This window comes from Cladophialophora psammophila, assembly GCF_000585535.1.
Source record: "Cladophialophora psammophila CBS 110553 chromosome Unknown aczJe-supercont1.4, whole genome shotgun sequence".
Taxonomy (NCBI): Eukaryota; Fungi; Ascomycota; class Eurotiomycetes; order Chaetothyriales; family Herpotrichiellaceae; genus Cladophialophora; species Cladophialophora psammophila.
This window is the reverse complement of record NW_006912925.1, coordinates 645,961-659,463: the sequence shown is the minus strand read 5'-3', so window position 1 is coordinate 659,463 and position 13,503 is coordinate 645,961. Positions and strand designations below refer to the sequence as shown.

The 13,503-nt window shown below is 49.6% G+C and overlaps 6 protein-coding genes across 6 annotated transcripts; 2 read left to right on the top strand and 4 right to left on the bottom strand.

Moving 5' to 3' along the window:
- Positions 1-779: 779 nt before the first annotated feature.
- On the bottom strand, positions 780-1,925 carry A1O5_03158 (uncharacterized protein; the record flags this gene model as incomplete). Its single annotated transcript, XM_007743771.1, has 1 exon — positions 780-1,925. The coding sequence occupies one exon, from the start codon at positions 1,923-1,925 to the stop codon at positions 780-782; it is 1,146 nt and encodes a 381-aa protein (XP_007741961.1).
- A 3,583-nt stretch (positions 1,926-5,508) lies between these two features.
- On the bottom strand, positions 5,509-6,063 carry A1O5_03157 (uncharacterized protein; the record flags this gene model as incomplete). The annotated part of the gene is made up of 1 exon (XM_007743770.1): positions 5,509-6,063. One exon carries the CDS (start codon positions 6,061-6,063, stop codon positions 5,509-5,511), a length of 555 nt encoding a protein of 184 aa, XP_007741960.1.
- A 102-nt stretch (positions 6,064-6,165) lies between these two features.
- On the bottom strand, positions 6,166-6,771 carry A1O5_03156 (uncharacterized protein; the record flags this gene model as incomplete). The annotated part of the gene is made up of 1 exon (XM_007743769.1): positions 6,166-6,771. One exon carries the CDS (start codon positions 6,769-6,771, stop codon positions 6,166-6,168), a length of 606 nt encoding a protein of 201 aa, XP_007741959.1.
- Positions 6,772-9,963: 3,192 nt separating this feature from the next.
- A1O5_03155 (uncharacterized protein) lies at positions 9,964-10,411 on the top strand (the record flags this gene model as incomplete). The annotated part of the gene is made up of 2 exons (XM_007743768.1): positions 9,964-10,079; positions 10,141-10,411. 2 exons carry the CDS (start codon positions 9,964-9,966, stop codon positions 10,409-10,411), a joined length of 387 nt encoding a protein of 128 aa, XP_007741958.1.
- A 162-nt stretch (positions 10,412-10,573) lies between these two features.
- Positions 10,574-11,089, top strand: A1O5_03154 (uncharacterized protein; the record flags this gene model as incomplete). The annotated part of the gene is made up of 1 exon (XM_007743767.1): positions 10,574-11,089. A coding segment is annotated over one exon (516 nt), but the record flags the coding sequence as incomplete, so codon positions are not given.
- Positions 11,090-11,957: 868 nt separating this feature from the next.
- A1O5_03153 (uncharacterized protein) lies at positions 11,958-13,109 on the bottom strand (the record flags this gene model as incomplete). The annotated part of the gene is made up of 4 exons (XM_007743766.1): positions 11,958-12,071; positions 12,134-12,271; positions 12,344-12,676; positions 12,756-13,109. 4 exons carry the CDS (start codon positions 13,107-13,109, stop codon positions 11,958-11,960), a joined length of 939 nt encoding a protein of 312 aa, XP_007741956.1.
- Positions 13,110-13,503: the final 394 nt, after the last annotated feature.

The following is a 13,503-nucleotide window of genomic DNA, read 5'->3' as shown; positions in this document are numbered from 1 at the left end:
CTCCGTTCTGGTAAATCTTGGGCCATTTTGCATCTAATATGTGAGTCAGGGGCGAAGTTGATGCGCAATTATGGAGGGGGATGCAAGGGGGGGAGGACGCACAAGAAGCCTTTTTAGGCTGATCTTCGGTTGAATGCTCACGCGAGGCGAAAACGGGTCAAGATTGTGGACTGGGGGGGTCTGCGGAGTGTCGGAACCGCATACTACTTGTTCACATCGATTGATTGCCTTGGGAGTGGGCACACGGGACACAGAAGGTGGGATATGGAACGAGGCTCCCAGTCGGCAACTGAATCCTTGACCTTCCTGAGTCTGCCTCCAATGAACGCCACTCGTTGAGACAGGGAACCATTGTCTGTGCTCGCCATTCAGCTTCAGCGAATTACACCGCCATCGGAACATACATAGGTAGGCGGGGTGCCATGGATTCGGCCAGTCGATTCACTTCCCGAAGATAAATGCTGATCTTGTGATCCTCATAAATCAGGAAAAAAAGAAAAGGAAAAGGCAAAAGAAGAAAAGTAAATCCGTTAACACTTTCCCGATGCACGCCGCTGGGGTCGTTCTACCTAGAAAAAGGGGTCTTAGTGAGAAGGCATTTGCAGGATAGTAACGAGCGGAACGGTGTCGACTTTGCTCTGGATATGATGGAGTCCTCATGTTGACTATGTACGGCTTGCACAAGACAGCACTAACAAATGTATTAGATCAAAGAAAATGTCGCTGAAAGCTAGCTCGTCTCGCTCAATCAACATCGTCGCCAATCGTCCCCCACCAGACTAATTAGGGTAAATTAAGCCAGGGCCAAAGAGGGTCTTGTTCGCAACGTCGTTGGCATTCATAAACGGTCCGGTCGAATTGACGACCGCCGCAATCGTAAGGCCGTTCATTGAATTCTGACTGAATGGAAAGTTGGCTGAGAAAGTGGTCACACCGTTTTTGGTAGATGCGTTGGTGATCGCTTCAACGATGGGTAGATTTTGTTGGTTGAGGTAGACAAGACCGAGACCTTCGGTCGAATCTCTCTGGATGCTGAAGGTGAGAACCTGGTCGATGGCTTGAATGTTCGTGGTCAAGACGTTCAAAGTTCCGAAGATCGGCACGTCGATGGTATTGTCATTGGGACAGGTGCCAGGCACAATGAAATTCTGCTGAAGCGAAGAGTATGCAAACTCGCGGGTTGATTGGGTCAAGAATGGGAGCTCCGAGGGGACAAGGTCACTGCCTAGTGTGCGATAGATGCCTTGCTGTTCTCCTTCCTGGCCAACCACAGAAACCACGCCGCGGATGACACCCGAGTCGCCGTTTTGGCCGAGGCGGACTGCGACATCTTGAAGGGAACTGATGACGACCGCAGTGAAGTTTGCGGCAATGTCGATGGCGCTTGTGAGGTCGGTCGCGGGAGACTTGAAAATACAAGGCTGAATCTGGGAAACGTTAAAGTGTTGTAGAACACCGCCGGCATTGAGAGCATGCCACTGCTCCTGACCTTGGATGACCGTCAACTTTTCAATGATATCTTGCTTCAATGACAGGTCGTTGATCTCGAAGCCAGGGACGTTGTTTGTGATGTTAAGCAATAATTGGGTGAAGTAATACACTTCGAATGTCTCTTGGATCTGGATAACCTTGAAGCTTCGCAGGTCATCCGCTGCGAAAGAGGGTGGAGGCGGTGCATTCGATACAGAACCATGGGCTTGTACCGTCAATTGCTGGAAAGCTGGAGTGCCTTTTACTATGTTTGGAAATCCATTTGACAGCGGGAACACGACCGGTGCGTTTGGTCCATTTGCGCCGACAGGGAACTGAATGGAGACGGAAGGGGGTGATGCTGGCGCGGAGTGGTTGACCGGAGCGGCTTTGCCTGGCAAGGCAAAGGCCAAATACCCCAAAGCTGGACCCAGGAGTTGTCGAATGTAACGCATATTGATGATGTTGATCGTTTGACGATATCTCAGCCGACTTCCAGTAGCAACCCAGGGTACGAAAGATCTGTAGATGTTTCAAAACGCTTGCAGTGTGCGAGAACCCGCCTTTTATAACATTTCAGTCAGTGGCAAGAGGCGGCAGTACCATCATGGCACACGAAATCGTTAGTATAAGAATAGACTGCAGGAAGGTGTCTCGGGCTTTTGAGCCGCTCGTGCGTGATGTTGAGATGTTGGACCGCCAAGACGATGGGCGGCGTGTGTCGGAGAATAGGCGCTCAGAACTTTATCTAACTTCACTCATATTGCTGAGACTAACAAGTTCTCGTTGTCCACCTACCTGAATGTTTGCGGGTGGCCTGCGCAGATGAATGGAGGCGGGCATTTCTTTCCCTGGGGTGGCGCTCGGTCTAGACAGCCCAATTTACTCCCTCGCAAACGACCCTGAAGTTCACGTCAGGGGTCAGGCATTGATTTTCAGCCTCCTCATAACACAATCGCTCCTTGTAGACCAACCTATAGGTGTTGAGTTCCCAAGGACCTGGAGCACTGATAGGACTGGCCCTGAAAATAGTATGTACTCTAGAGGCGTCAAGGAGGCATTGCTTGGGAAACCATCCGAGGCATCATGCGTAGTCCACCTGCGGCGATGACTGAGCAAGAAATTCCGAACGCCACATGCTTTGGACGCCATATCTCCAGTCTTCAAGCTGTCACTTTATGGGGTATTGGAATCCCAAATCATGTTTCTGTTGCGTCAAGACGCCGAACTTCCCTGTTGCCAAGGCTCAAACATTCGGCGACGCTGCTGAAGGATGGCACAGCCTCGTAGGCCCGGAAGTGCGGATGCAGGAAATTGGCCGCATCTGACTAGATTTTGACTGCTATCAGGGCGATATGTGGAAGGTAGTAAGCATAGAACACGGTCGGCCTTGCTTGGACTTTGAGACTTCTCTTGCGCTAGCGGTCTTGGCAATGAATACGAGGTAACGCAGCTTCAGGCTCACGTGCAAGTTGCCGATGCCATGCCGCTTGTACTCCGTATATCTGCTATGTTTCTCACTTGCACTCGTATTTCTTACTTCATCACGTATAGCACCAACGAGGATCCAAAATTGGTGCAGGGCCGACCCTTCCGTCTTTGACGCCTTTTCGACTTGACAACCAATCCTCTATCCCGGTGGTTTCACGAAAGCTGTTAGCGAAAGGCATAGGCGAAATCCCGAGGACAAGGAGAGCAGATGCATCGCTTGCAAACGCCCGATGCACGCCAACAGACTCCTCAAGACTTTGATTTATTTCACGCAATTCAGTCTTGCCATGTATCAAGTTGTTGCTTGTTCGTCGAGGTGAGCAGATTTCAAGTTTGCTCCTGTTTTTGTGCCCTTTCACTTGGATCGTTCTACGACTCTGTCCACGGTGGAGCTCAAAAATGATGGAAGTGTCTCCTTCATTCCCTTTCCAGCAAGCCCGGCAGCCGTTAGATGAGGTGTTTACTGAAGATTCAATTATCGACACTTAGCTGAAGGACATCCTCTGCTGGAGAAGGCTATAGGTGGCAGAGTACGACTTATCAACCCATGATAGTTCGAATTCTGATCAAGGCGTTCTTATGTTGGCTTGAAAGCCAGGTCGAGACACTCGACTGTGCAACTTGCCACCTCCACGCAGTCAAATACTGACACTGTTTTTGTCTTTCCTACTAGATAGGTCTTCTCGGTTCGTTGCAACATCTGTTGAGCAGTTTGAACTCATCCTGTATATTGCAAGGGAATAGAATTCAGTTGACACCTTGGCTGCTGCATCCCTGCCTTCCTACAAGTAGGTAGTCATACCAAGGTAGCCAGATTAGGCTCCCTACCCCCGGCTTAGCGAGTTGGTGAGGCACGTTCACCGTAGGCTTGGCTTAAAACAACGTTGGACATGCAAACACCCCCTGAAGTGATCGACTCTGTCTGCGCTAATTAGGCATATCTCTAAAGAAGTGCCTGAGATTTCGGTACGGGCGACCCTATTTGCATCTAGGAATGTCATCCCTACAGACAACTCTCTACAGAAGTGGGTGTGTCTGCCATCTTAATGACGGGCTAGGTGTCGAACCTTGAAAAACTAGAACCTGTGTAGATGTGCCTTGGGCGATTACGGAGTTATATTGTGTCAAACTTAATGTTGCACTTCGTACGCAGTTCTTGTAGTGCATTGTATTCTGTCTAACCCGGGCTCGCCCGGGCTCTCAGCCTGGCACCCCCAGAGGGCGCACCGCTTAGCCCAATTCCATCCAGTAGCGGCCAACACCGGGTTCCCACTGCATTATTTGGCCGACCGGAACCAAGTATACGTCCATTCAAACCCCGATAGTCAGATGCAGATCCGACCGTGACAGAGTGCTCAGTCATCATAGATGATAGCCATGGCCCTTGCGATGAATGCCGTTGTTCAAGAAGGGGCCCGGTTTCGCCCTAGACCAGGTCTTCAGAAGATCTTCGACCTCACGTATTATGTGACCAGGCTCAACCTCCTTGCGTTTGTACAAAGGTAGGATTGTTTTTCACAAGCCTTGGCAGCCTCGCAAAGGTTCGAAGCGAATTGTCCATGACATTCAGGTGTTCAAATTGGTGATGCCCGCGCTCAAGTTACTGCCAGTTGAGAAGCAGACTTCAGCCTCCTGATGGGCACAGCTGGGAGAAATTTCGAACTGGGAAACAGGGCTGTCACTGAAGACGAACGCCGGGCAGGCCACATGATAAGCGATTCTTCCCTGACGGAGCTCTTTTTTCTGGATCTAGCTTGTCCAAAGTGTCGATCCAGTTTGGAACATACCGAGAATATGGACGGCGTTGCTAACCTCCTGTCTCTCGGAGGCAGTGAGGAAGGCAATAGATACCTAGAAATATCCATTGAGAAGCGCCTCTCACGCTGGTTCACAACCCCGGTACAAAATTTGTACTCCTAGGGAGAAGTGCGCACAGAGAAGCACAGGAGACTTCTCGTCCCTCAGCGTCGCTCGAGATCACCAGACAGCAAGCATCGCTGCAAACAATACCATTTAAAATCGAAAGATCTCAAATGCTATTCAGAGCCCGAGAGTCGGAGCAACCGAACAATAGTGTTATGCTTTCTACGCGCAGCATGCCATATTGGAGTCCGTCCTCTCGAATCCTGAGAATTCACGTCGACTTCCCCTGTGCTGAGAAGTGATTTCACAACGTCCTCATGTCCATTCCGGGCCGCAGATAAAAGCGGCGTCCTACCGCAATCATCCCCACAGTCGGCGTCAACCTTGTGTGTCTGGAGGAGCAGGTTAACCACGGCGATTCTACCGCACCATGCCGCCCAAAAAAGGGGCGTGCGGTTGTTACTATCCTTGGAATCCGGATCGACTTGGCCCGTGTCCAGCAATAGCTCAGCAATCCGCTCGTTCCCACTTGAGGCAGCATACGACAATGGTGTCCGGCCATAATTACTTTTGGCATCCGCAGCCGCCTTCCCGGTTTCAAGGAGCATTTTGAGGACGACCTCATGGCCGAGCTCGGCAGCAAACGACAACGGTGTCCGACGCTGAGAATTCTCTGAATCAATGTCAAACTTCATCTCCGGCAATCAGAAGTTTAACCACGCCTTCGTGGCCGTACTCGGCGGCCCACGCCAATGCAGTCGCCTTGTACCTATCATCCCTCGAGTTCAAGTCAAGACCGTCCATTTCCAGAAGTAACTCGACCACACATTCAAGCCCACAGAAAGAAGCAATTATGAGTCCATTGAGTCCTTTGGGATAAACCATACGCTCATTCAAACGTTTACTCATCCAATAGCCCTTGACCCAAGATAGCAGAGTGGTTGGATCTTGATGACAAAGTCTGGATGCCATGAAAACCATCGCACGGTTATCATCCATTTGGGCATTGCGGAAATGAGTTACCCAATTTTGGGCAGAATAATCGAGCAAAATATGATTGTTGACACATTCCTTTGAGTCCGCGGCCACGTCGGCAGTGTAGACTGCAACCTCTTTCCAGAGGAGGCGCCACATGCAGACTTCTGCGAGAATTCGGTGAGCCTCTGTCGGCTGGAAGGAAGATTTCCAATGAAGAAACCCTGTCTCGTTGCTGATAATACTATCCGAGTTCCAGGGCATTTTCTGGACTAAGAATTCCTTGGCAGTTTGGTGAAGCAGGTAGATCTTCGAGTCTATAATGGTCACAAAGAGGCCGCAGATCTCTCTAACAGTACTGCGAAATCAGCCCCCTAGTTCGAGGTCGAGGTCACCATATCCCTTGTGATTTTCCCTGATCGCCAGAGCCAGGGCCATCTCTTCCAGAGTCAATGGCCTTACAGCGGCTACGACAATATGCAAAATCCTCTTTGCCTTTGAAGGATTGCGAGTCTTGCATAGAATTTTATCGTAAACAGCCTCGATTGTTGGGGGAAGATTGCGGACAGCTGTGCGTAAAGACTCTTTCGTAATGTCGACGCTATCCTTGATAATTTCAAATATCAGGTGGACCCAGAGATATGTCTGATGCGGAATCCGGTTCAGTTCCTCTTTCAGAGTTTGCTGTTCTTCAGGTAGGAGCTGGAGCCAGGAGCTAAGGTCCTTAATCTTGCTTTCAATAACAACATTGATCTCTCTGGAAATCTTCTCGACCTCGGCCTCACCTTCCCCATTTAAGTGAATGGCAGGTATGAGATTGTTGAAGAAGCTGAACTCGCGTTGAATACGAGTATATGGTCGACTAGTCAGTAGGGATTTCAAGGCAACCTTGCCTGGTCTAGCCCACTCGAGCTTGCGTAAGGCTTCCGCTAATTGACGTTGGCCCCCTACCTTCACACTCATCCAGGGCATCCATGACGCAGACAACCTCACTAGAAGTTTGTTTCGTCGAAATATGAATATCGCCAACATCCTGCTTCACTGTTGCATCGATGAAAATATCCCAGAGGCCACGAAAGGAGCCGATGAGCTGATCACCATCCTCTCCGAACTTGTTGAGAATCTCTTCTGATAGCAGATCAGGTCTTTGGATGAAGATTTGACGCAAGATACAGCAAGGAGCTTTCCAAGGTTCTCTGATCACTGAAGTCGTCTTTGAAGAAAAAATAACAACTAGTTCTCGTATGAGTGCTTGGGAGCACATCATCCACTAGGTATTTTGCCAAAACTGATTTTCCGCATCCTGGGTCTCCAGATACCCAGAGCAAGCACGATGATTTGCTCTCTTTCCAAGTTTGAAATAGTGGATGATGTGTGAACCATTCACATGTTCCTTTCACTCGCCCCGGGTTCCTGTCCTTGCGATCTCTATAGGGAGAAGTATAGAACTTCTGGATCAGTGCCGTTTTCCTCTGTTTTCTGAGCTGATCATTCTCGGCTTGGTCCGACATTTGCTGTCGCCTGTAGATTTGGTTGACCTTGTTATAAGTACTTGCTCCGAGAGCCGCAGCATTGATAATTGCCATGCTATTCAAGGCCTGGCACTTCCGATGGAGGTTTTCAACCGTCTCTCGCGTTCGTTTAGCGAGGAAGGCTCCCTTTAGTCGTTCCCAGTTCACTCGATGAGTTTGACACCGCTTCTTCAAATCCTCAAGCAGAGTTTCTAGCTCGGATCGGCAGGCCGATATGAGAAGAGGAGTGTCCGTTGTGAGAGATGTCTCTCCCGGTGAAAGCAAGGTAGATTGACGGCCCTTGAATGCTTCTACAAACCCTGGATTGTCGACGATATTCTTCTTCGTTTCGGATAGGATAACTTTTAAGAACTTTAAGCTCGGCTATGAAGTTTTTGGTGTCGGCTGGCGCATCATTCCAATCCAATCCAAATTGGACGCCTAGCTGGAGGATCTGGGTCGCGACGCCGATAACGCCCATGATCCCGAATGAGTCCGCCATTGCACCAAATTCCACAGTTTCAACGACTCACTAAAATCATTTCAATGAGGTGGGAGGGATAGAAAGAACACTTCCTCTTGTTCTGAGATCAGGCACGGCGAACTTTACAGCTGATTTATATGATGGGCGAGTGGTTGCCACGTCATTGGTATCGTGCTCTTCCACAGCCAATCAGAAGAAACCCCTTAAAGTTGACTGCAGATGCGTCCATGGTTTCAAAGGAGACAATCGAGTCGGTTTCTGTAGAGTAATAGGTGGTTGATATTTGGAAGAAAATCGGTATTGCTTGTTGGCGCCGAAGACGAGGGATCACAATAATATTACATGGAGGATGATGATCAGGAAAGGCAAGTGGGACGTGGTGGGCCTCAAAGGGAAAAGTGGGACTACGTACTCCGCCGGAGAAAATACGGCAGAATTTTACACTCGGCAGTGAAGCAACACCAACGAAATATATATATATTTTGAAGCAAGTCGAACACTTTGCTCTGGATGCACCACGGATTGAGCCAATTGCTAGGTTCAACCGCCATTCTGTCTTTCTCTTGGTGTTATATATATACATATCCCCTTGGAGCTTAGTGAGCTGCTCTGGGATTGCTCAGTGAGGCTCAATCGATGCTCAGGTTAAACCGGCCTCTGCTCGCTCCCTAGGATCAAGCCGGATTTGGCAAAGGTTTTTCGTTCCCACGAGTATATCTAGGTAATTTTTGATATTAGGCTTTTTGGGGTGTCATCTTTCATGTAATCCGTACTTTTGGCGGAGTCGGGCGGCTGCAATGTCACTCAAGTCATGTATCCTCGACCAACTTACCCAATCTTCCCATTCCCAAATTATGTATGGACGGGTGAAACCCGAGTGCCATGGTTCTCTTTATGCGTATCGCTGCTGTGTTGCAGGCTTGAGCTCCTTTCTCGCCAGTGGCCGTCGAGGCTCGTGCTAGAATTCTGTCCTTACGATACCTCCCGGTGAACTCGGTGTATTTTCCTCGTGTACGCTCTCCGTCGATAATATTGCGCCATCTCAACACTGAGGCAGATTTATCACATGCCATTACCGGCACTCACGAGTAGAGCGTCGGCTCTTGGCTCCTTCTCAGCTTAGGAGGTGTGCGAGTTGCAAACAGGGCCATCTGCGCACTGAAAAATTAAAGTGGGCTTTTCAGGAAGAGAAGGAGCTACAAGACTCGGATGCCAGGAGCAGACTTGCCGTGGGTGCTGCAATTCTACAGACTCTTCGGTGAGTTGGAAACAGCTTAGTGAAGTCGTCTGACTTGTTCTGTAGGGTGCACAACGACATAGGAGAGAGAGATCATGCTGCAATCAAAGATCATGTGTCAGCCACCATGGAGACCACTGTCAACGGAATGCAACAAAAAAAATCGAAAGTCTAGCCGATCCTGCTAGCAATCTGACCGATGAGATGCTGGCAGAAAATAAGCAACAGATACAAGGAATGATGGCCGTCCAATGCTCGATGATTCAAAACCAGAAGCAGACCATCGCGAAAGCGCTGCAGGATACGATTGCATATTCAGCAACCTCCCCGGCAGAACCGAAAAAGCAGCTTCGATATCGTGAGCGCGGAAAGCGATTCTGCAAGGACAAGTCGCAAACCAAACAGAAACTGTCTGCCTCTTCTCATTTTTCGATACCGGGTCTTTTGCTCCAGATGATCTGTCTTCCGAAGTTTGTTGCACATCAACTGCAAACACCTCCATGTCCCATCCCAGAATCGATGTCTCTTGCTGTATGGTAGATGCTAGCCGTGCATTCTGGGCTTTACTATTTACATTGCTCTATGCTAATCCCCAATCACGAAAGCTAGCTAGTCGGTGGTGGATGCAAGTCCAAGCTGACCCAGTCCTTGCATTACTTTGTCCGATGTGTGTTGAATTAGTTCGGCGATGCCTGCTTCATATTCCAAAGCACATCTCACTGTAACCTGACCACAGTATTGCATTTGAGGATGTTCTCGACATCGAAATCCGGGTACCGTGTCTACAGTGCGAGCAGTTTGAGCTCTTTCACGGCTTCCTCGAGTATTACTTTCGACAGAGACCTGGTCTCTGGCGAGTCATGCGCAAGCGATATTGACTGCTTTTAGGCAATGCTCGCGGCCAGGTAATTGAACGCTCGACATCTTCCAAGATGTTCAAACCAAAAGCGCGCGTAACTATGGCTATGTTGTTGGTCTCCTCTCTGAGTCAATGCGCGAAATCCCGTGGAGCGCTCGAGCCATGCAGCAAAGGCCAGGTCCGCTTCTGGTAAGTGGTTAAATTGTTAGTCGTGGGTCCTTTGACTCACCACGCTTGATTTTGCTTGCAGTCAAGAGTATAGTGTCGAAGATTTGACCGCCCACCATCCGAGGCCTCGCTCAATGGAAACAATCGACGATGAGATCGGTCGAACAGAGCAGCTAGATCTACCTCTCCGACATTCCACCCAATCTCACGAAATAGAGATCGCTGCTGCTCTCCTGGAGCAAGCAAGTGACATGACATCGCAGAGCGACACGGGTCAGGCAATTGAGGCACCGATTCAGGAGGCCATTGCCACCAACAATCCCCATAGTAAGAGCGAAGGAAAACGCAACTGATACAGCACATGGATCGAACCCTGCAGCGAAATGGAGGATCGAGTCAGGGCTCGAGCTGGAGTTGAAGCTGTTCAAAAACATGACTATTCGCATTGTTCCCCAAGTTTCTCCTCTTAGACCTTTGTTACCACGAAACAAGGAGGTAGACGATGATCATCTTTCTACAGATACAGGAACCGGCAAACGATGCAAAACTCAATGAGATTCGAGAATGCACAGAAACGACATGCCTTGAATACCTTGAACCCTGCAACTTTGAACTGGTGGAAAGAGCGCGACCTCACATGGCTTTACGGCCCATGGCAGTCGGAATCTCGGGGCCCTGGAGAGGTCAGCAACAGGGGATCTCCAGACGCCTTAAGCTCTTTACCATCAGTTCATAGGAAGCCCATCTGGAAATGGAAGTCCACCTCGGCCGCAATTTTGGGAGGGGTTCAATCACAAATTTCGCTCCTGCAACGCGCAGATGGGCTTCTTAGGGCTCAGTTGGAGACTTCGACCGTCGTGCAGCAAAGAGAATCATCGACCGACCCAACAGCCAACTTTAGCAGCTTCGTGAGATCTGCCACCAGCACACTTCCTGAAGGGCGGAAACGATATTCCTTTGCAAACTCTCAACCACCAACTCCTTGTGAGATCGAGCATGGCCGTTTCAACGACCAAGTTCAGCAAATTGAAAATTCAAGCTGACTTGATCTCGGAGGGGCTCTCCTTCGACAGCGGCCTCAGTTCTGAAAATGGTGACGACAGCGATTCGGATTGTGGACTCCTTATGGGCCCGGTGGCTGGAGCTTCGAGGCGGGCAACAATTGTGCCTTTGCTAAGCATGAGGTTCAGAAACAACGGTGTTGAAGTTCAGTCTCGGAGGGGATTCCTAAGGCCTGATATATCCACTGCAGCAAGGCTGTAACTGGGGCCATGGGGCAATGCAACAAGGAGATACCCAAGGAGCGCAAAGGCGCTCAGGGGAGCCAGACTCTCGTGTCTTTTATTCATGAGTATTGGGTAGTGTTCTACTCATTTTAGTGGAAACATATTCCACCATCCGAAACCCAGGTCTAGCAGGCAGAAAAGTTAGAGTCGTGGCATTCTATTGTTAGAGCTCCAGCCTACCTAACCTGTCAAAAAGTTCCGAATCTGGTCCAGAGAAGAAACTGACATCCAACACTTGCCACGTCTTCAGAGACTGACACTCTCTTGAAAGTACACAGACCCAGCAAGTCCTTTTCATATATCCACCCGGTGGCACCTGCTGGAGCCCACTGACTCTGTTCTCGAGGAGCTGCAGAAACCGGTGAGTTTCGGCACTTTAACATACATAGAAGACCATCTCGGAAGCCCCCTACGACTCGTGAGACACGCGTGATGATTGAACCCCCTCGGGCGAGCCGGGGCTTATGGGTGAGGACTCTGTACCGTGTAAAGGCAAGCATCTCCTCCGTTCCAATCGGATGAGCTGCAAGTAACTCCCGTAGTCTTTGCTCATCTTGGCTTTTCAAGCAGTGTCGAAGCTACTCGAAGCTCAGGCGGGCGCTCATCCATACTGCTAAGGCGCCTCCCATATTGGGCCATCGTACTGGAGCGGCGGATAGGGTCGCCCGAGGTCGTTCCAGATATCTGCCGCGGTATTGTCTCCGACATACGGTGGATAGCACGGGTCCTACTTACACAGTCAGTACTTAAGATGATAGCAGGAAAGATACCACCAGAGTGTTCACACACACTGTCGAAGATCGGCATCTTAGAACCCACTTCCACAAATTCTTGATTCCACTCATCCTCTGGCAGATGTCTCCGTTTACACCACGTGCATCGTGGTCGAGTGTCCGTGGGAACGTAAGCACCACACGGACAGAAGAACTGGCGGATTAGACGTTAGTCCAAGGCAACTTAATCGGTCGAAAACTCGCCGATCTCGGTGTAAAGGCATACCATTATGGGATGCTGGTGGTCAACCATCATTTTCGTTTTGTCCTCGCCATCCTTCCATCGCTGTTCATCCCATTCGTGGGCCGTATTATGGGCATAATGGTCCCGAGTGAAGTACTCTTCTTCCCAGGCGCATTTGTGGCATATCCAGCGTGTGTAGATATCACAGTCACAAAGCTCGTTTAGGAATTCGCCCTGGATTTCCTCAGATTCCGTTTTGGTGTCACAGTCGGGACAGAGACATATTATGTTTTCATTCTGACAAGGGCTGTTGAGATGTGGACGGCGTCTAGGATAGCCTGCTAGTGGAGGCTCGCGCGGATAGTACCGGCATTCCTGATACAACCGGTTTGAGTATGAAGCCACTTTCAGGGTGTTGAGGCTTGATAAGTGAATCGACGCTCTTCAAACTCACCTCGCAGACATTGATGCTACATTTTCGGCATGGCAAAGCGCGTGCACTATCACACTTGGTACCATATAGCTGAATTTCAATAGGCTCGTCTTGCCATATCCTGCGTTTGTTGCCCCAGCAATAGTTCCGATGTTCAAGGCTATATAATCCGAAGAAATCTTGACGCTTAGCGAGGCCGCTGCCGTCGCAGAGACAGTCGCGGCACAGAGCATCAAAAGTAGTCCGCGAGAGTAAAATGTATGAGTAATGGGTTCGGTTGGTACGTGCTAGGTTGAAGAGGTCTATCGTCGACAGGAAAGATGAGAGGTTTTGGAGAACGGGATATCGAGCTATCAGAGCGGTGAGAGGAGCCATGTTGGAGGAGCACCGACTGATAGGAGCACCCCCTGACATCTCGAGTGGTAATTGAGGCGTGTCAATACTGAATAGATATCAACTCCGAAGCATTTCTTGCAAAACCATATCATGCAATTGATAGTGTCTGAATGACTCGAGATTTTGATTTACTTTTGGTTGTTTCCTACACCTTTGCGGCTAAGCCCATCAAGGGGCTAGCTGGTGAGCACAGGGTAGAACCACCTCGGTTCCAAACGGGTGAGCTGCTGCAGTGGCTCTGAAATCGGACCCCGTATTGCGTGGTTCTTACGCCAATCAAACCATGGCTGGCTGAGGGTCTCAGTTGATGATTTGGACAGGGCAAGGAGCGAGATCATACAGGTACTGGTGTTGTAATGTTTACTTGTGTTTA